Raw genomic sequence first — 23338 nt, 5'->3', positions numbered from 1 at the left:
ATGCCATGGGACTCATCAAATGTTCAAATATCCCTGAGCTGCATCCAACCTGATGTTACACACAGAAAGGGAGGGCCAGTATGAGATCCTTCAGGGGATTCTGTTTGGGACTAGGGTATCACTAGGCAGTATTTATGCACCAAACACGGGACAGATACATTTTCTCACCTCCCTGGCACCTATTTTATCTGAGGGGGAGCAAACATGGATTATTGGGGGACACTACAACTGTGTAGCAGATGTGAATGTAGATCACTCCACCCCTCCGCTGGTGGACTCGCCCAGAGTTCAGGATGTGGACTGAACTAGGGGATGTCTGGACGCTTAAGAGCACCAAGCAGAGGGGATTTTGGATACAGGGGATTAACTACACATACATGGATTGCTTTCCACCACAAATTCCTACACCATTATAAGGAATTTTAAGGCCCACACAGGCAGATCGCGAAGGGCGATCTAGATGCTTTCCTAAACAGCTGAACCCTGCCACAGCTGTCGGAGGCAGCCAGGGAGCTCCTGAGAATCCTTATACCTTAAGCCAAAATAACAGCGGCCCTTAAGGCCCTTGCACATAATAAAACACTGGCATTTTCTGCCTGCCGATGTTTATCAGATGTATGCTTCTCTAATTGCAGAAGTGCACTGGGAGGCCCTGGAGAAGGATTTGCTACTGGCTACCAGTAAAGTGGCGCTGATAGTCTATTCATAAGATGAGCAGAGAGGCGACTGATGCATCCTTCTACAGAACTCTCTCCTTGCTGAATTTGAATTAAAAGATCCTCAGAGGGGTACTGGCCGATTGCCTCTCTCCATAACTTCGGGCTTTAATAGATATCGATCAGAAAGGCTTTTTTCCTAAGAGAAACACGTTCCTAAATATTAGAAGATTCTTTAGGGCCCTTGTGGAGACAAACCAGTGGCTATACCCAGATGCTGTGATTCTGTCAATCAAAAGGCATTTGCGATGGTGCAATGGGTTTACCAGCAGGTGGTACTGAGATGCATGGCACTAGGAGCTGGCTGGGATAAGTGGGTCATGCTGTTGTATGCAGAGGCACGGCGAGGGTCTGGAAGGAGGTTTGCCCCACTGGTCAGTCAGTCAGTGGTGAAGCAAAAAATAAATTGGTTGATGACTGTCTTAGCACAGGGCTGGACTGGGAACCAAAATCAGCCCTGGAAAGTTTTGTCAGACGCGCCACTTCCACCAGCCATTTCTGCCTGTTGTGGGGACTACAAGCCCCAGTGTGCCCTGCTCCCATGAGGGAGGACAAAGCGATAGCAAAGGGGATGATGGACGGAGCGTTTGAGCAAATCAAACATTCTCCCCCAGTCATCTGGGTTTAATCCATCACCATTCTTTAGCTCACTCCACCACCCCAGTTCAGACATGGCCATATGCAAATCAGTCTGACCCTGTGCCTCATGGGAACAGTCCAGCCCGAACTGCCATGTTGTTTTTGCATTTGTCACCCCGTGTGGGACGGGTATGCTCAGAGGTGAGTCCCGTGCTCTCCAGGCCACTGGAATCAAGCTATCCTGGCTGATGACGGCTGATAGCCAGAAACAGGTCCTAGGATGCTTGATTCCGGTACAGGGAAGATATGGCTTGGCAGTTCGGGCTGGACTGTTCCCATCAGGCACAGGGTCAAGACTGATTTGCATATTGCCATGTCTGAACTGGGGTGGTCTGGTGAACAAAATAACGATGGATTAAACCCGGATCTGTGACTGGGGGTGAATGTTCTGCCATTCTGCAACATTCCGTCCATCAATTGTTGTTTTTGCATTCGTCACCCCGAGTGGGACGGGTATGCTCAGACGTGAGTCCCGTGCTCTCGAGGCCACTGGAATCAAGCTATCCTGGCTGATGACGGCTGATAGTTAGAAACCGGTCCTAGGATGCTTGATTCCAGTCCAGGGAAGACATGGCTTGGCAGTTCGGGCTGGGCGGTTCCCATGAGGCACAGAGTCAAGACTGATTTGCATATGTCTGAACTGGGGTGGTTTGGTGAGCAAAATAATGATGGATTAAACCCAGATCTGTGACTAGGGGTGAATGTTCTTCCATTGTGCAACATTCCGTCCATCAATTGTTGTTTTTGCATTTGTCTCCCAGGAGGGAGGAGCTTGACACTTCCGTCGCACTAAAAAGCACAGAAAATCACTGCGGCGCGGGACGCGCCACTTCCATCAGCCAGCTCTGCCTGTTGTGGGTACTACAAGTCCCAGTGTGCCCTGCTCCCAGGAGGAAGGACCCTGACACTGCCGTCAGTGACAGAAAGAGCAGGGCAGGGCCACCCCTCTGTCATCTTTGGCTTGGGACAGGTTTCGACGCTGTTGCCGCCAGGAGACATTTTGTCTGAATCCTAAGGTACTGTTTCTGCTCGCTTTTCGAGGTTGTAAAACTATTGGTGTTCTATCTGGCAGTTTTTTTTAGTCCATTGGATTGCTGGACTTTGTGGACATCCTGGACATCCTTTATTGTTCCCGTTTTTTCACCTTCACCTTCTGTAGCTAGTAGGGGGTGGAGTGTTGTGGGTTATAGCTGTACCGTACCGTTAAAGATTAGTGGTGTCACCGCTTCCCGACTTCGGGGAGGCTAGTAATTCTATCCGGTTTATGGCTACATTTAGGGATATGGGGAAAAGAAAGATACCAGAAGAAGGTGGGGATGGGGATGGGGGGGATTCTGGAGGGACTGGAGCGAGAAGATGTAATAGGGGGAAGAAGGCAAGGAAGCTTCATAAAGGTGCATGTAGCAATTGTGTTATGGATCGCATTGACATCTTAATCAGCGAATGTGAGGAAATTCTAGAGTCTTCTCCCCTGGCATTACCTATCTGCAATAAACCCCTGCCCCAACTGAGCAAACTTTCCAACCCTGCTATCCCCGCCATGTTTCAGAAATCAAAAAACTAAGTATCAATCTCTTGCAATTAAATAGGGGTAGATGAGCAAAGGGTAGAACCCCTTCTTATTTCCAACCCGATCACGACCCCGCCCAACAATGAACATATTCACCCTATAATTATCTGCACTAATCGGTTTCAACCCCAGGTTGATCTAGCCCACCACGAAGAAGGGGAGGATGGTCGGCCTCTGTCGGCCCAGGCTCCACCCATACTAGACACACAACATCTGAGGATAGGGCTAGGCAATCTCGAGACAGGGCAGGATGTGATTCAATTGGTTACTATGCTGTGGGCAGAAGTGGGCTCCCGAGAGGCAAGATAGAGGAGCTAGCCGAAATGATGAAACTATTATCCCTAGATCCAACCGAGAGAGGGAGGGCCGAGGCATCAGAAAGCAGTCTCCAAGGGTGTTTGCAAGGTTCCTCCCGGGCTATACCATTGGCAGCCCTGGTTAGTTCTGCAAAGGATAGTAGGGATAACCCTATTAGGCCGCCAATCCCCTCAGGAAGGGTAACTACAAGGGTAGAGGAAACATCACTTCTACCGATGACCAAGCACCCACCACGCAGGGTAGTCAGTACCTCGATTAACCAATATAAGACGGCTACATTGATGGATCAGACCTCCCTTAGTAGAAATATCCCCTTGCATGTTAATAATTTGGAGACACCCCTCCTGTCTGGGAAACAAGATCAGTACCAACCTCAATTACCCAGTACGCCTAGAATATATATGTAAATGATCCAAAGCCATTCACTGGATACGGCATGTTAGGGGTTGTCGTTCAGTGATCAGGGTGGACATATTTAAAGCACACATGTTAACTTCCCCGTATAATCCTCAAGATTGTATAGAGCTCATCATGATCAGGGCAGACCTAGTGGAGAACCTCTTTGCACTTAAATTACGTACCACAGTGCCAGGTCATTCACCAATACAGTTTAGACGCTGCCGTCCGAGTAGCAGGAGTAACCATATAACATGTCATAGGCCATCTGTTATGCGAGGTGGCTCTACCCTTGAGTTGACTGTGGAAGGAAACGCCCCTAAAGCAAGAAGCAGCTCATATAAAATATTCCCCTAACTTAAGTGATAGTATCATGAGTCCCGAGTCCTCTATTGTAGGGATGGGCCAAATATCAAGGACCACTCCGGCAATCACAACCCAGGTAGCTGCAGAGCTGGCGGCAGGTGACCAGGATTTGTGTTCTCATAATGAGCCAATATTTCTTTAGATCCGAGTAAGAATTCTTTGCTGTTCTGGAACATCGCAGGCTTGCGCTCGAAGCTGAGCTCCCCTGAATGACTTACCTTTATTGAGGGGTATGATATCTGCTTGTTCCAGGAAACCTGGGCAGATGCTCTGCTATTTTGTGTGGGTTATTTGAATTACTACATCCTGGCTAGTATAGGTACTAAAGGAAGACCATCGGGGGTGACAATCTGGGTGCGGCAAAATCTAGGGATAAATATTCAGTTACTTACCCAGCAGTGTTAAGACATACTGGCAGTTAGATTGAACATGGGCTCCCAGTGGACTACAACGTCTATGTGAGAGGTACTAGAGGGAAGAAGTCGGGGGTTTTGGCGGCCCTTGACAAACGCCTTGATCCACACCTTGAAAAATCTCAAACATTGTAGTTGCGGGGATCTCAATTCAACATTTGAGCCCCTCACTAGGGAGGAGGTCAATCTCACAGATGAGGAAGATGCTAGGTGGGGTATCCCGAAGTTGGAGCTGGACCAAATTCCCAGGTGGACGGATGTGGCTATTCAAATTAACTCCTTTTGTATGGAGAAGGGTTTGCGGGCTGTGAATGGTCGCACACCTTCTGATAGATTGGCGGCTATAACATTCAACAATGGGTACTGTGCTAGCAGGATAGATTATGTTCTGATTAGTTTGGCACTCTGTCACGCCCTTAGAGATATATTGGTCATAGACAGGTTAGAAGGTGATCACAATCCCCGGTGTTTGAACCTGGATCTGACCAAGTATAAGATACCTACCCAAACTGGAAACAAGTACTCTTCTAGTGAAGTTATTCTATCGAACGATATGAGACGCCTCAAATGGGCTAAAGTAATTGAGATGCCTGAATTGCTGAAAAGCATTGAAAAGGGCATGGATGGTGCAATAAGCGAGCTAGAGGTCTTTGTAATAAATTATTTGACGCTAGAACAAGCTACTCGCACCCATAACGATCTATTTACCCACTTGCGTACTAATTTCTTCATGCAGTAGGAATAAAAAGGCTACAAATAGGAAAGATGGCCATTGGTTTAACAAAGATTGTCGCCAAGCATGTGTGGATCTGGGGAATGTCATCAAAATAGGTGACCCGTTGGTCGTGCGGAGAGCCAGGCATGTTCACAGGGCTACCCAGATAAAGGCGAAGAGAACATGGGACGACAAAAGATGGCAGGAACTGAGGGAGGCCTGCGCAATGAAAAACAGCAAACAGTTCTGGAATGTGTACAAATGAGATAGAGGAAGGCAGGCCAGTCAGCCCCTAAATCATGTGAGACAGACTGACTGGGTGAACCACTTCAAACCCCAAAATGCTGCAAATACAGTTGATGAAGTGGGTACTATAATCATATCATTCTATCAGGACGTGGCCTTTATCAGGGCGGAGGTGGAAGCGGCACTCAACACCATAATGTCAGGAAAGGCTCCATGTCCGATGGCATCCCCGAGGACATATTCTTGTATGACAAGGATAGATGGTGCCGATATATCCTACTGTTGTTCAATGCCATTGCTCAGGGAGCCACTGTCCCAACATCCTGGAAAGGAGCGGAAATTATTCCAGTTTATAAAAAAAGGGGAAAAATCATGCCCAGGGTACTATAGGCCCATCAGTTTAATTGACTGCCTACAGAAGGTAATGGGGTGCTTAGTGCCTAATAAAATTCAAGAGTGGATTGAGGAATTTAATGTCTTATCACCACTGCAAGCTGGGTTTAGGGCTTATATAAGCACTATTGATCAATTGTTTAGGTTTACCCTGCTATATTGGAACACAGTGACTTTGGGCAAGGGTAGTTTGTACGCCGCTTTCGTTGATCTTAATTCAGCGTTTGATCTTGTGCCAGGTGCCAAACTGTGGGGTACTTTACAAGAACTGGGTATGCCACCTAAACTACTTACACTCATTATTAGCCGGCATGAGAAAAATACTGCCAAAAATAGATGGGGCAAGCAGACGGAGGTCACAGAATCTTTACCTGTAGAGAGAAGAGTGCGGCAGGGATGCGTGATGGCGCCGACCTTATTTTCCCTATTCATTAACTGAATAGTGTTTTTTTAGATCTGTCCCTACGGATGCCCCAAATCTAGCAGGTGAAAACATCCCCATACTAATGGTCGCGGATGACAGATTGATCATCTCTAAGACCCCTAGTGGTCTCCAGAGAGCTCTAACTATTTTCGATGAGTTCCTTACGAAGCAAGGCTTGGAGGTCAAGGTGTCGAAAACTAAACTAATGGTTTTTAATCCGCATGGAGCCTACAACGGGGGTATTTTAATGAATGAATAAAGGCTAGAGCAAGTCAAAGAGTTTACATATCAGGGGGTTAATATTCAGGATGATTTGAAATGGAACGACCAGATTGACCTGGCATCTCTTAAGCACAGGCAACTGTTGAGGGTCTTACATAGGGAACATAATTTATCTCATTCAAAGCCAATCAGCCCGGTTCTTGAGATTTATAACCTGAAAGTTATTAGCTCAGCCCTGTATGGCTCAGAGCTATGGGGGACACGAGAATCTTTCCACGCTGACACTAGCGGAAAATAGATTCAAGAGGAAAATTAACAGGCTACCACATAGCACTCTAACTTGTCCGTTACACTATGATCTTGGGTGGAAATCTATTGCAGACGTAGCCAAATTGCGTCCCCTTCTATGTTGGCGGAGGCTGTGGACTATTCCCGAACGAGAAGCGTATGTGCTTGGGTTTCTCGCAGTAATTAGAGCAGATAAATCTCGCCGAATAAAATGGTTATGGGCGGTGAGAGACAGTCCAGCAAGTATTGGTATGATTTCACTGTGGGAGGGCCCAAAAAATTCCAATTTTCCCACTACAAAGATCTTGAAATTGGGAAAGAGTCCAGATGAACATACTCCAAAACAGTGAGGCGTCCGTTGTTAACCGGATGTTTCTCGGAAAATAAACCAATACCAAGGCTGGAGCCCTATTGGGACTCAATTACAAAGCTGCTCGACGGGAAATTATACTTCCAGTTTAGAGCGGGCACACGCCCACTAAGAGCATTTACTTCTAAATGGAATAATTTTACTGACGAAACTTGTCCGGTATGTCATCTTAGTAACAAGTCATTGGCCCATTTATTGTTTGTTTGTACTGGGTACGATGCACCACGTCGGGTTTGGTTGGCACCAATCTGTAAGCTCATAGGCACAAGTAGGGCTAGTGAAGCTGGTCGAATCCTTAGAACAGACACATTACCAACGTTTGCCATAGCAATGGCTAAATTCCTGGGGTGGTCGTGGGCCATAAGAATAAATTCCCTTTGCCTTCTAAAGGCTAACTAAGTAGTGTCTAACTGTACTTAACCCAGATATGATAGAAGAAGCCAACTAATTTTGTAAACCAGTCTAGTGTAAATATGCTTTGCAATTTATAAAAATGAGTTTCTAACTCTGTTTTAAATTAAGTTTTAAAATTTGAAGCCCATCAATTTTTAAAGTTTAATAGATCTTCTTTTATATGGTGACTAGGTATTACCACTAGGCTTTATATTTTTTTTACTGTGCTGATGTTGTATTGTTATCAGCTATGTTTCATTTGCTCTGTGTATGTGTATGTGCTTTTATGGCATAATCTGTCAAAAAAAGCCTGTTTGGATGGTTTTGTCAGACCAGCCCCCATACTGCCGGCAGCAAGTAAGCACGATGAGCGAGCTCAACAACTACAAGGTGGGTTTTGGTGAGTATTTCTCCCAAGAAATGTTGGGAAAAATTTGTGAAAATGGTGTACCAGGCCACAAGGGAAAAGGTCAGTTCTGCTCAAGGGAACAGAAGAAAGGTCTGAAGACTGTCTGCTCAGAGCCCGTCACACAGAGGCCTGTTTCCATTGTGGAGTGGCCTTTCATACAAGAGGGAGGGAGGCTACACAAATGTACCTGAACCATCAAGGACTGCCGGTGTGGTTTTGCTGTACAGACAGCTAGCTGGTAGTATTTGCCGGCAGCTCTCAAACCGCTCTCCTAGCCCTTAGTGAGACAACTAGGCCAGCAGTGAGAGCCCCTGATGCTGCTGCAATGTGGGAGGCTGGAGCAGCCTGAGCCTGCTGCACAGTGACAGCGACTGACCGCATGTGCTTCAAAACAAGGGATTTTCATCACGTTTTAAAGCTCGGCTTGCATGCACTCTTCACTGTACTGGCAGGCAAACCTGCCCCGGGCACCCCCCACACCCTGAGACACCCCCAGCCAGGAATGCGTCTAGCACCAATGCCTGCCTATATGCTTGAGTCACATACCTAACTTAGGCACAATGATGCAGGAGTGCAGGAGTCGGACTGTTTTACCTGCCATCTGCTTTTCGTCATTTTTCTGTTTCCTGTGCTCACATTTAATAAGGGCAAGCGTCAAGGTAGCTATTTTTGGAGCGCATGTGCAGGATGTGTGTGCGTCCTAAAGCAGCTCCAAACAATTAAAATGGGCAGCAATTGAAAGACATTATGGGACCGCATAAGTCGCACCACAACTTCGAATACCAGAACGGACTCCCGGGTGCCGAAACCGGCCTCCGTGCGTCAAAACCAGCCTCCAGGAGCTCCGGCTTCCTGGGGGATTGCCCGCTTGCCCGGTAGGCCAGTCGGACCCTGCCTCAGCCGATGCCAGCAGTCTAGGGAGGGGCAGGGTCAGGCATAGCAGGGAGGAGTGGTAGGCAAACTGTAAGTGCACATGTCCATTTGGCCAGTCGTCTTAGGCCGGACAAACAGAAATGTGCAGTTAGGTTTCTCTAACCAAGCTGTGTTGCACATCTGGGTTGGAGAAACGTCACAGGCTCCTAGGCACTGTCTGAGTGGCAAACCACACAGCTCAGACCAATCCTGGCACTGCTCTCATATGCTTGAAAGCAGAGCCGGGATTAGGTGGGGAGCCGGTGCCCCTGTGCATGCTCAGAAGAGAGCCGGAGAAGGGGACTGAGGTGGCAGCCTTGTGAGGTAAGTGCATAAATGCTGCCTAGTGTTAATTTGGACATAAGTTTTAAACAAATGATTATTTCCTCTACTGGGAGAGGTAGACAGGGCGGGTACAGAGATAAGGAGTGAAAATTAGCCCTAGCCCACCCACACAAAGTGTCCAGGAATACCAGATTTCAATATAAGAAATGTAATGATCGGCACACTATGTACCTTACACGTCATGGGTGGAATGTCATTGATCAGACCACTGAAAAAATATGCCCTAACTGTGCAATGTGACATGGACCTGCCAACTCACAACTGTTATTTTGGCAAGTAGCTACTCCTGAACTGGGGAGAACGTTTGACACGACTGACCTGCTCAAAGCCAGAACTTGCCTCCTAGGCCTCTACACTTGACCAAAGGCACAGTGAGTCGGCTCCAGATTCGCGGCTCTGACTTAGGAACGAGCTCCAGCACACCCCAGTGATGCACTGGAGATCTCCTAAAGGCCCCCCTGCAGATGGAAGGTGCTGCTTTGCGAAAAAACTGTGTACACCGGCTACGTAAATACCCTATTGCTGATCAATGGAGTGCGCTGGTGAACTACGTTGAGGGGGCGGAAGCTTAGAGTGGTCTGTAGCTGTTGATGGGACCTCGCTTGAGCGGGGCCTAAAAGGTGCAGCTGCATTCCAGCATACCTAGGGGGAACTGTGGCTCTTACCCGATAGCTTCAAGATGTTTGCCAGATAGATTTGAGATGTAACAGAAAGCAAACTGTGCAATACTTCCAAATCTTCTCCGTAAGATTCTACGGACTTGAACTGGGCAATGGCAGTATATTTTGTGTTTTTTTCTATATTGTTTTTAATATTGTTAGATATTTTTTTATTCAACCAACTTTCACTCCCGATGATCCGATATGCTAAATGCACTCTACTGATAGATGGGAGCTTTAGCCATGTTAGTATCTTACACTTTTTGGTGCGTGTCCTTGCTAAGTTGTACTAATGCGTTTCTGTAAACTGCCTTGATGAATCCTGGGAGTGTTGCTGTCAACATTATCTAAAAATTAATAAAAACATCTTAAAAAACATTGGTTCTCTAATTTGAAAATATACTCAAAGAAGCCTTAATTGCAATAATGAACAAATTAAATGGCTTGAATTTTAGTAAAGTCTATAACATTTAAGAGGTTACTTGAAGGCATGCATGTACATTCCTGTGAATGTCGCAGATGTCACAGTTTGCAACATTTCAAGATATGAAAATGTAGTACAAGTGTCAAGGGTTTTATGCTAAGTGGCATTTTCAGGATCTGGCCAACATACATGTGTTAAGTCAATCTTTCAGGTATTTATGTGCATTATATTCTGTCTTGCATTTAATGAACTGTCACTACAGTAAGGGTACTTTAATACAGGAGAAGGAATTCCAATGTGAAAGAAAAGGATGATGAAGCAAACTGGAATTACCAAAAAAACAGGCCTATTTTATTCGCTCCCTCGAAGATTAATATGCCTGTTGGAGTCAGTCCAAGAGCATAGTCGCAGCCATCCCTTCCCTGTAAAAAACACAAAATCGTTATTTAACAGCAGTTCAGATGCAGGCCTCCGGATTCAGTGTGTTAATAGTTCAATGACATAAAAACATCAGAAACAAAGCATGTCTGCAGCAAGGAAAGCAGAAATACAATCAGTGACCTCCGATTCCCACTGTGACCCCAAAGACTTACAATGCAGCGTCCTTTGAGATGCTGAGGGGTTTATAGATAGGCAAGAAATGGAAGCTGCATACATTAAGCAGGGTCATGAGAAACAACACACACTTCCTGCTCCTCTTCATGTCCTCGTGACTTTCAAGACTAGTTTACCCAAGGGCAGTGGTGGGGTACCAATGGGCAAGTGAGGGGTAAGGAAAATGCTACTTACCAGTATGCATCTGTTCTTGGCATGTAGAGCTGCAGAGTTGTACACTTTGCATTAGATCGCCACCTGGTGTTGGGCTCGGATGATTGCAGGTTGTTGTCTTCTTGGAAGAAGTCTTTGTAGTCACAAGATAGGTGACTCCTCCCGTTGACAATACTGCGCATGGGCATCGGCTCCAGCCTTAGACTGTTTTTCGCCATGATGGGAAATGATGGAGTTAGTAGAAGTAAAGAAAAAAAAGGATGTCCATGCGTGTGCATCTAAGTAAGATGAAAACTGGAACGGATACAAGTCCCGGGGAGGCGGGAGGGTGTGTACAACTCTGCAACTCTACATGCCAAGAACAGATGCATACTGGTAAGTAGCATTTTCCGTTCAAGGCATACGAGCTGCAGATTGTACACTTTGCATCGATTGTGCAGCAGTGTCTCCCCTAGAGGTGGTCACCTGTATCCGTTGCAGTAGTTTGAAAGAGAGTTTTAAGGACAGCTTGCCCTACTGCAGCTTGCTGTTTGGCTTGCACATCAACACAATAGTGTTTAGTGACGGTGTGTAGTGTAGACCATGTTGCTGCCTTGCATATGTCGTCTAGGGGTATGTTTCCTAAGAAAGCCATAGAGGCTCCTAGTTTGCGAGTGGAGTGCGCTCTAGGAGGAACTGTTAATGTACGTTTAGCTTTTATATAGCATATTTGTATACACTTTACAATCCACCTTGCAATCCCACCTTTAGAGATGGGGTTGCCTTTGTGTGGAGGAGAGAAAGATACAAACAGTTGTTTTGTCTTTCGAAAGGATTTAGTTCTATCTATATTGTATAAAAGAGCTCTTTTAACATCTAATGTGTGTAAAGCCCTTTCTGCTACAGAGTCTGGGTTTTGGAAAAACACAGGTAACTCTACGGACTGATTTAGGTGAAAAGGAGTGATGACCTTCGGAAGAAATTTTGGATTAGATCTAAGAACCACTTTGTTAGGATGTATTTGAAAAAATGGTTCTTGTATGGTGAAAGCTTGTATCACACTTACTCTTCTGAGAGCGGTAATGGCAACAAGGAAAGCTGTTTTCCATGTTAGGAATTGCAGTTCACATTTATGTAGAGGCTCAAAAGGGGGTCCTATAAGTCTTGTAAGGACAATATTCAGGTTCCACACAGGAGAAGGTGGCAACCTGGGTGGGATTATTCTTTTTAATTCTTCCATGAATGCTTTGATTGCAGGTACTCTGAAGAGAGACAGATGTTGCCTATTTTGTAAATAGGCTGCAATTGCTGCCAGGTGCAGGTGTATGGAAGAATATGCCAAATTAGACCTTTGTAGATGTAAAAGGTAACAAATGATATTTTGGATGGAAGCATCCAGGGGATCGATGTGATTATTTTTGCAATAAATTGCGAATCTTTTCCATTTAGCGGCATAACACACTCTGGTAGTGGGTTTCCTAGCCTCTTTAATGATGTTCATACAGTCTGGTGGTAGGTTTAGATAACCAAACTCTAAGACTTCAGGAGCCAGATCGCCAAATTCAGTTGGTTCGGGTCTGGGTGTCTGATTTCTCCATGGTTCTGTGTTAACATTAAGGGTGTGAGCTGTAACTTTTGATGTGGAACTAGAGAGAGATCTAGTAGTGTGGTGAACCACGGTTGGCGTGCCCATGTGGGAGCTACTAGGATCAATGTGAGAGGCTGTTGTCTGAGCTTGCGCACTACTAATGGAATCAGTGGGAGAGGCGGAAAAGCGTACGCAAATCTGCCCGACCAGTTCATCCATATCGCATTGCCTTCGGACAGAGGGTGTGGATACCTGGCGGCGAAGGTTGGGCATTTTGCATTCTCGTGGGTGGCAAACAGATCTATGTGTGGATGACCCCACTTGTGGAAGAATGGCTGAAGAACTTGTGGATGTAGTACCCATTTGTGAATCTGTTTTGACTGCCGACTTAACAAATCTGCTATCTGATTGTGAACTCCTGGAAGTTGTTCTGCTAACAGATGTATGTTTTGAGGAATGGCCCATCTCCAAATGTTCTGTGGGAGCTGGGACAGTTGCAGAGAGTGTGTCCCCCCCTGTTTTTGTATATAGTACATGACTGTCATATTGTCCGTCTGGATTAAGACAGCTTTGTTTTGTACTTGAAAGTGAAAAGTCTTGAGTGCTAGGTATATTGCCAGCAGCTCTAGATGGTTGATATGGAACAGTTTTTGTTGATTGTTCCATTGACCCTGAGTTGTGTGATGTAAGAGATGGGCTCCCCATCCTGTGAGGGATGCGTCTGTTGTGAGCACTACTTGTGGAACAGGCTCGAGGAACGGCCGCCCCTTTTTCAAGTTTTTGGTGTTCCACCACTGCAGAGAGCGATTCGTGCGGCTGTCGACCAACACCAGGTCTTTTAGTTGACCTTGAGCCTGGTTCCACTGATGTGCTAGGCACTCTTATAATGGGCGCATTTGCAATCTTGCGTGTGGTACTATGAAGATGCAAGATGCCATCATGCCTATTAGTCTCATGAACACACTGGCTTGCAGAGACTGTTGGTGTTGAAAAGTGGCAACTAAGGCTTGAATGCTCTGTATCCTGGCTGGACTGGGATACGCTAGGGCTGTAGACGTGTTTTTTGTAGCTCCTAGATACTGATGTACATGCGAAGGCTGCAGGTGCGACTTGGTGTAGTGTATTGTAAATCCTAAGTCGTGCAACGCAGGGATGTGGAATTCCTATAGCCCGACTCCCGGGACATATTGTTTGGGGTCAAGGGCAACAAGTTTTCAAGTGTATTTTGTCCTTGGGACAAGTAGGCCCAAACCCCTAACAGCACAAACCCTTTGGCTGCCAGTTTACAGTACCACTTTATGGATCAGCAAAGGGCAATGTCTGCAGTTAAGGTAATATTTGTGTCCATGTGTTAAATGCTGTTCAAGCTTGTATTTATGGTTCATTAATGCAAAGCCTTTATTATTAGGGGGAGCACTAAGAGTAAATGCTGTAAGCTCGGCCTGCACTACGGACGGTGGTTTCAGTATAAATGTGTATACACGTTTTCAAAGTTTAGTAATATGAGGCTATGTATAATGCTCCCAAAATGCTCTCTGATTATGTGCAAATATTTGCCAAAGTTTCAAAGCAAGAGTGATGATTCTTTGCTTTCAAAATAAAATGTTTAAAAAAAATGCAAGTAGGAAAAAAAACACTTTGCTACTGTAAGATTTTAGGTACCATATCTTTGCCGCATCATTTAGCAACATGTTGATGTATGCTTGTATTTCGGCAAAAATATTCATAATGGAAAATCAGTGTAACCAGTTTAAATACGATTACCGAAAACAAAAATAAACAAGCATTGGTAAAGCCAGTTGGTCTGAAATTGGTGGTCAGCCTTTTTAGTTTTGTCAATGCGTGACTTGTTCAGGCATGGTTTTTGTAAAACCGTATCCGTGTGGGAGCTGCTGGGCCCTCACCATTCTAACAAGCATTGGCAAAAGCAAAAACAAAATTTGGTTTTAAAAAGCACACATTGCCACAGCAGTTCCGGGCACTGAACAAAACTACTTTGTGTGCCAATATGCTCCTTGTCAAAGAGCAGAATACTGTTACTGACAGTGAAGCCATCTGATAGACGGAGCGAAAAAGAGAGCGAGAGAGAGATGGAATTTTATTAAACACAATAGGTCGTGGTAAACGCCAGGCCTAATTAGAGGCCCAATTATTAACGAAAGTCTCAAAAGTGCATCCATGGTATATATCCTTGCATTAAGTGCATATATACAGTTTCCATGAATTCACAAGAATTTACAGAAGTAGGCCAAGAAATAGTACTCCTAGAAATTATTTGTGAACTGCATTTTAGCATGAGCCCATGTGCATGTGTAGATTGGCTCATGTGAAAATCTTAATGTTTCAAGTTCACTTTTCCTCTAACCACTTTTTTCCCAACCCTGGAAGAAGTTTTACGTCTGCGACTGTCAGGCGTAAATTTCCAACCTTTTTCAGTACGGGAAAAGATTAGAAAAGAGTTGGTGCAAACCCAACACGCACGTTAGTAGGTTTGCACAGACTCAAAAGGGCATTCCAACCCTTGAACTATTTCTTACCAATACCTTCAGCCCAGTATGTTGACCTGCAGAAACATGGCAGCATAAGAGAATTGCTAGTATTCAACCGTACTATGGTACGAGCCCTGGCATAATTAGAGAGGTCATATCAGAACTCTTATTAAATGAGATTGCTGCCGTAATTTGTCACCGCATTACATGGCACAAAAGGGACAAGTGGATTTTGTTACAGGGCAAGTAGATTTATGAAGCAACCTGCCCAGTGGACAAGAAGATATTTTATTAAATTCCACACCCCTGGCAACGTTTGAATTGTTTGATGTGTGTGTTGGACACACTGATTGAATGACTTGGCTTTTATGAGACAATCATCTAGATAAGGGAAGACAGGTATTTGTTGTCTCCTGAGATGTGCTGCTACCCTTGCTAGGCACTTTGTGAATACTCATGCTGCCGTTGTGACTGCGAATGGAAGGACCTTGAACTGATAGTGTTGTCCTTCCAGTACAAACCTTAGATAATTTCTGTGAGCAGGATGTATGGGGATATGGAAGTAGGCGCCCTTTAGATCTAGTGTTGTAAGGAAGTCGCCTTGTTGCAGTAGTGGAAGCACTTGTTGTAGAGTGATCATATGAAAATGATCTAATTGTATGTAATGGTTGAGGGGCCGGAGGTCGAGAATTGGCCTTAGTGTCCGGTCCTTCTTGGGAATTAGAAAGTACAGCGAGTAAACCCCTGTTCCTTGTTCTTCTAAAGGAACTATTTGAATAGCATCTTTTTGTAGAAGTGACAGAACTTCTTGTTGAAGCAGAGTCAGATGGTCTGTAGACATTGGACGCTGCCTGGGAAGTATGTGTGGAGGGGTTGCTGTAAGTTCTAGGCAGTAACCATGTTGGATAATCTGTCTTACCCACCTGTCTGTTGTAATGGAGTTCCAGACAGGCAGGAACTGTGTTAATCTGCCCCCTACAGGAGTGGAATGCTGTTTGGAGAGCAGAGGGAAGTCACTGTTTTGTGGCGGAAGAGGATCGATTGCTGTTGTTACCACAACCTCTTCCCTTGTTATTATTGCCTCTGTATCCTCCTAAAATATCCCTTGTAAGAGGATGTTTGTGCTTTGAAAGATGTTGTAGTGTCTGCTCCAGTTTGTTTTGAGCCTCCTCCGTAGAAGGAGCGACAAAAGGAGCCTCTAGCTGGTGTGGACTGTAAAGCCCCCAAAGACTTGGCGGTGTAGGTATCTTTCTTCATCTTTTCAAATTTAGTGTCTACGTCTGGGCCAAATAATTGGTTCTGATTAAATGGTTGGTTTAAAATGGTGGTTTGCACTTCTTGTTTAAACCTTGAAATGCGTAACCACACATGTTTCCTAAGTATGACACTAGTATTTACAGCTCTAGATGCTGTGTCTGCGACATCTGGCGCGCATTTTATTGAGGCATTGGATATTAGCTTGCCTTCTTGTATAAGGTCATGTGCCTGATCTTTATACTGATCTGGTAGGTGCTCAAGTAGTTTCTCTAAGTGATCATAATGAGCCCTATCATAACGAGAGAGGAGGGCTTGTGTATTTGCTATACGCGATATGTTTGAAGCTTGTGCAGCTATTCTTTTACCTGACGCATCAATTACTTTGGATTCTTTGTCGGGTGGGGGTGCATCCCCAGAAGTTTGAGAATTTGCCCTTTTCCTAGTATTGGACTCGACTAATGAGTCTAGTGGCAGGTGTCCTTTAATGTAGACTGGATCTGTGGGTGCCAGTCTATATTTTTTCTCAATTCTGGGGTTTAATATTCTAGTGCATACAGGGTCTTTAAATACCTCTGGAGCATGTTTGATGGCCCCTTTAATCATGGGAAGAATTTGAGCAGCCGCTGAGACTGCCCAAAGGTATCTAGGAGAAAATCCTCCTCAATGTCACCGGAATGCATAGAGACTCCATGGTAAACAGCAGCTCTGTTTAACAGATGACCAAAACCAATGGTATCTTCTGGAGGGGAAGGTTTTGATGGGTATGACTGCGGTTCAGGAATGTCAGGCACATTTTGTGGGTTTGTAAAGTCCCATATAGGCACATTTTTTGGGAGGTTCCATATTCCCTCATCTACAGGGTATGAACCAGGTTCTTCTATATCCTCCCCTCCCCCCAAATCGTATTCATCATCATTGTGCTGAGGCGAATGTGATGATAGTGGAGAATGTACAGGAGAGATTTAAGGTGATATGTGAGAAGGAACAGGAGAAGAAGGAGGAGGAAGTATAGGAGAGGAAGGGTGCATAGGAGATGTTGCACAGTCCTTTTTCTTGGCAGGAACCACAGGTGTGGGTGGTGCATATGCTGGTCTCTTCTTGTGAGATGTAGCACCTACATGACCTGTCTTTGGGTCTATATAGATGTTCTTTTGTCGAGGATGTGGTCGAAAAAGTTCCTCGTCCTCAACAACCGTCTTGGGCGTCGATTTTTTCGGTTCCAGTAGAGGTTGTCGTGTGTCCTTAGCCTTGGGAGGTGTTATAACGTCCCATGCCATAGTTTTCGGTGCCGAAGGTGTCGTTTTCGGCTTCATAAGCATGTTCGAGGATTTGGGCACCTCGGAATCAGGCTTTGGGGTCTTCGGCACTTAAGATTTAGGAGTGGACGGCTTCGGAGCCGATGCTTCTTTCGGCTTCGGTACTGGTACGTCTTTAGGTTTCAGTGCCGGTACTATTTTAGGCTTCGTGCCGAAGGGTCTTTTGGCTTCGGTGCCGAGGCATCATTATTTTTCGGTGCCGATGGAAGAGGCTTGCTTGGTGTCGAGGCACTAGAAGGCTTAGTTAGTTTCTTCTGAGCTGGGCTCGAAGGCGTGGCTTTTGAAGCAGGTATTCGGTCTCGACTGGACCCTTTGGGCGGAGTGCTGACCATCGCCTTCTGTTTGGGCAGTGTATGTGGTGCAGGGGCAATAGTACTCACGCGCTGACCCGATGGAATGGAGTCATCTGAGTCGTCTGCCTCTAATACGGTCTGGAGATCAGGTGAGTCTTTTTCTGGAACGAGCGGAACCTCTTCCTCGAAGATATCTTCAGGTGCTGGAGCTGATCTCCTCATTTCGTGTCGACGGGCCCCCCGATCCCGGATGGTTTTCTTCGATTGGAAGGATGCACAAGCTGTGCAGGTCGACTCGTCGTGTTCCAGCGATAGACAGAGGTTGCAGACCTCGTGGTGATCGCTATGTGGAAACTTTGCTCGACATACCGGGCATCTTTTGAACTGAGTTCTTTCCATGTGGTGTAGGCCGCACGGCGTCGATAGGCCAAACGGCCCGCGTCGATGACCGGAATGGAACTGATGGCGTCGAAAAATATTATAGTGATGTCGAAGGTAGTTTTTAGAAATTTGAGGAAGTTCTGCGCTTCGAAGTTGCTGAAAAGTATTTTTCTAGCCGGAGCGGAGAAACTTTCATCCGAACCCAGTGGCGGAAAAAACACAATCTAAGGATGGAGCCGATGCCCATGCGCAGTATTGTCCAAGGGAGGAGTCACCTATCTCGTGACTACAAAGACTTCTACCAAGAAGACAACAACCTGCAATCATCCGAGCCCAACACCAGGTGGCGATCTATTGCAAAGTGTACAATCTGCAGCTCATATGCCTCGAACCAACTGTTACTGGATGGCTACCTATATTGAACGTCAATGACTGGGACTACACAGCGTGTGGACTAAGAGGAGGTTGAGGCAAAGCAGTCATTTAACAGTCATCCACAGAATTTTTTTTTAACAGATATGCCATGCATAAGAACAGCAAAAAAGAACAATTGATGGGCATAATGTTGAACAATGTCAAACAATCACCCCAATACAGAGATCTGGGCCTAAATCTGTCGCTTTTTTGCTCCCCATGTCATTCCAGTTTAAACCTAGCCATATGCAAATCAGTCTTGACCCTGCTCCCCACGGGAACAGTCCAGTCCGAACTGCCAGGCCAGGACCTCCCTGGACCGGAAACAAGCATCCTGGGACTGGTTTCGGGGTATCATCCCTCATCAGCCAGGCTAACTTAGCTCCAGTGGCACGGAGAGCACTGGACCCCCATCCGGGCATAGTTATCACATTCGGGTGACCAATGCAAAAAGAACAATTGATGGACATAATGTTATGTTGAACCATGCCAAATATTCACCCCAGTACAGAGATCATGACCATCAGTACAGATCAGAGACCATTGTTTTCTTTTTCTCCACTTGCCATTCCAGTTTAAATCAAGCCATATGCAAATCAGTCTTGACCTTTCTCCCCATAGGAACAATCCAGCCCAAACTGCCAGGCCGGGCCATCCCTGGACTGGAAACAAGCATCCTGAGACCGGTTTTGGTATATCACCCCTTGTCAACCAGGCTATCCTAACTCCAGTGGCGGTGAGAGTACAGGACACACATCTGGGCATGCCTGTACCACTCTGGGTGACAAATGAACAAAAAAAACAAGAAATTGATGGACAGAATGCCGAACAATGTCAAAAATTCACCCAAGTCAGCGATCTGGGCCTAAATCCATGTTTTGTTTGCTCCCCATGCCATTCCAAACTGTTTTGCATATGACTGGGTCCAAACTGGGATGGCGTGGTGGGCAAAAAAATGATGGATCAAAACCAGATCTGTTGACTGGGGGTGAATGTTTGCAGTTTTTAAGCATTCCGTCCATTATTTATTCTTTTTGCTTTTGTCACCTTAAGTGGGAAGGGTATGCCCAGACGTGTGTCACGTGCTCATTGAGCCACTGGATTCAAGCAAGCTGGCTGATCCCAGGATTCTGGTTTTCGGTCCAGGGAGGACCTGGCTTGGTATTTCAGACTGGACTGTTCCCATGAAGAGCAGGCCAAGACTGATTTCCACATGGCAGGTCCAAACTGGGGTGGTGTGGTGCGCAAAAAAAACCAATGGATTAAACCCAGATCTGTTGATTGGGGGTGTATGTTTGCATTGTTCAGCATCCGTCCATCATCTGTACTTTTTGTTTGTGAATTAGAACAGAAGCAGTATATAAAGATATGCAGTTGGGTTGTTAATGGATGAGTTGTTAGAAGGTTAAACAGCAAAGATGGACAGGCAGATGAATACATGTCTTATGCCTAGCCAGAAACACAGTCATAATGACATATTTCTAAAGTATTGGCAGTGGCGATGAGTAGAATCAGATGCCCCAACTGATATATATGTAACAAAAATTTGTATAGCACAAACTGTTTGTGAGAGAAGTGTCTACAGTTGCAGAAAACAAAAAGTTTTGAGAAAAGCAATAACTACTTTCTCCCTGTCAATCTTCTACCACTGCGTCTAGTGAATAAACAGTCGATAGATTGCTAGAAGGGCTTTCCTTCTAGTATTGCAGACCAATCCAATTATTACCTTTGCAATGCAGCAGACAATGCTTACGGCCTACTGCAGAGGAGAACTGACCTGAAATCTGGTGCATGACGGGAAAAAATGCACTTTACAAGACAAAGAAGTGGGAGCCAGTAAGCCTTAAGGAAGTCAGATTGTTCATTGGGAGGTCTTACATTATCATATTTCCCCTGCAGGTGTGCAATCCTACTGCAATGAATAATCACCCCCCTATAAATGGATATGTCACAGACCTTGCAAAGGATGCAGGGCACAATCCTACTGTAGCCTATTCGCGGTAGTGGGAAGCAACCAAGGCTGACAAAATACAGAGGAGAATAATTATATTTCTACTAATGAGATTTAGAAAAGGTGGCAAATGTTTCACCTTCTGTGACTGGGGATGAGTGTTTGAATAGTTTCAGCACTCCGTCCATCATCTCCTTGTATTTGTAATGTTTCACCCTCACATAGTTGCCATGTTTGACACCTTTGAAAACTGTGCATGCAAGAAAAACTGATTGTGCATTTATTCTGTGGGATTGAAGTCCACCACAATGAAAACGTTCATCGAAAGCCCTAATCTAGCTACTTCTCTTCGAAATAAATAAAATAGTGGAAAAAAGAATTTAGAGTTTGTTTTCATTTTAACCTTCATTTATTTTTGATAAAGCAACAAGGGTTAGGCAATGGCTTACAAGTTTCCCAGTTATATGGTGGAATGGAGCCCGGTCGACACATGAAGGGCAGATATCAACCCCGTTAAGTGACATTTATGGCTCAGCATTGGATTTCGGGCAACCCTTTCAACTATTGCGATAAAACAGAGCACGTATCAAACCACGGACAGCTTAAAAAAAGTCATGTTGGACAGGTGCAACCCTGCAGTTACATCTCTGGTATTATAACGAAGAGCTACCTTACAGGCTTTCAAAAATCACGAGCATTTCTGGCGACTCCTGAGGCTCCGCAAAGAGTGATATGTCGTTGGATTGAATGACTGCTGGCAGCAGAGCAATGCACGATAACCAGTCTGTTACAGTAGGAATCGGACCCACACCCGCGTCTTGCCAACTCCTTGTTTACCCTTGAAAGTCAACAGAAGCACCAGCAGAGGCGCCAGAGTCAGCCTCGGCTCCACTGTTTTGGACAATGGGTTTAGGACATGCATTCAGAAGATCTCGCCATGGGACCCCGGGACACCAGAGCTGTATTCCGCGTGGTCCGGACTAAGTTCCGTGGCCACGCCTCCTTTATTTTGTACCTAGCGCGGGGTGACGTACCACGCCCACGCTAGCGCACGGCTACGTGCGTACCAACTAGACTGCGCTCCCGCAGTCTTAAAACATTACAGTGTACAGGATCCGCCCGGCTATTCTCATCTGGACACGTTGTACTCCGGGACATCATGCCCGCCTTGTTTAACATAAGTGTGGCACACGTAGTGTAAGCAATTCGAATGTATTCGCATATGACTGTTTATAGGGGTCTGTTTTGCCGAGGCACAGCAAAGCCCTATTGTTCTTCTGCAAGCTGGATGTCCAGATCCAGGCTTCGACCGCCCTAGTAGAGAATGACTGATATGGCCTGTCCAGTGGCTTAGTTCCAGCTAATCAAGGCATCCATATGCATTTATGTAGCGAGTTTATTATCTTCTGCATGCTGTAATCGTTTTTGTTCTGGGTAATGTCCATCTCTTCAAACAGTAATATGTGTCGCCGTCTCAAATTAGTAAAATTATTTGGCAAGTTGTTCAGCCCTACAACGGTAATGTTCCAGAGATATAAAACTTATTTAGTTATAAAGAACTCTGAGACGACACAGACCCAACCTTTAGAGGATGTCCTTAGCTTTCAGCTCAAATGTCTCTGGTATACCAAGGACAGACTTGTGTTTGGTCAATCTGTTCTCCTAAATTGTACCAGGCAAGACTAATGCAGGTTACAAGGTTTATTGAGGAGGGACACAGAGTGATCATTATTCATTTGCTGTCTTACAACAAAAGCTCACCTGTATCCACCACCACGTGCGACTAATGGGGAGGTGGATGAAACTAATATAGGTCCCACTGAGCTTCTAATGCTGCTCCAAGTCAGGAACCATCAGTCCCCCTCGAGTAACGCCACATTTCATTTTCAAGGGGAACCTTAAGGATGAGGCTGCAAGGACAAGAGGCAGGAAGACAAAAAGACATAGAAGTTCTGATCCCTTATAGCACTTCTCAAAGGCCAGGTTATTCAGCACGATGAGAGAAATCTTGGCTGACGTGAACAGGCAGCAGAGCAGATGACACTAGGAAGGCAAACGACCATGAGCTGCTTTTTCCACCAGCTTCTTTTTCAGACTCATCTCCTTCCTCACGGGCCTATGATACTGAGGAAGAGGAGTCTTTCAGTATAAGCTTGGCAGAGGTCTCTTTTCTACAGATGGGATTGCATTGGGTATGTACTAGCATAGGGTTCCTTTTGGGTTTACTTGCAGAGGAAGGGATGCCTATCACCAGCAGGAATCTTGTATCAATCCGATTGCCCGATACTCATCAATTCACAGTCCGGCAAATGGAGGAGCAGGAAAAAGCTTCTGAATCCTCAGTTCGCCATAAAGATGTACCGCATTGAAGACAAGGACCTGCACAAAACTGTATTAATGCATCCTCTGCTTTCTAATCATGCAGGCCATATCTCAGTGGTCCTACAGGATTCCTTAAGGTGAAATGTCATGCTCAAAATAGAATTATAAATAGCCACATGGACACCACATTGGGCTAAGGTGTGATTTATGATCTAGACAGGCATTGATTAAAATTATCTAACACAACTCCTTGTGTAAGACTTTAATGCCTGAGCGACAGCACTGCAAAACGGAGTAGACTGTTCAGAATTAGCAAGTTCTATTTCTCACTAATGCATCCTTTCATTATTTTAAGGGATCTG

At 45.4% G+C, this 23338-nt stretch overlaps 1 protein-coding gene across 2 annotated transcripts in view; it reads right to left on the bottom strand.

Annotated features, from left to right (window-relative positions):
- The window catches only part of EPB41L4B (erythrocyte membrane protein band 4.1 like 4B), a 935352-nt gene that overhangs the window by 138309 nt on the left and 773705 nt on the right, over nt 1–23338 (bottom strand). For both annotated transcript variants that reach the window (XR_013610581.1, XM_078687730.1), the window contains exon 9: nt 10552–10640. Coding sequence is in view for 1 of the 2 variants with exons in the window: in XM_078687730.1 (XP_078543856.1) it covers nt 10552–10640 (89 nt within the window). In the remaining variant the exon portion in view is untranslated. The remainder of the gene's footprint in view (nt 1–10551; nt 10641–23338) is intronic.

Source organism: Lissotriton helveticus, chromosome 4_1 (assembly GCF_964261635.1).
Source record: "Lissotriton helveticus chromosome 4_1, aLisHel1.1, whole genome shotgun sequence".
Classification (NCBI taxonomy): Eukaryota; Metazoa; Chordata; class Amphibia; order Caudata; family Salamandridae; genus Lissotriton; species Lissotriton helveticus.
Note: the sequence above shows the minus strand (reverse complement) of the source record. Positions and strands in the feature narration are given on the sequence as shown.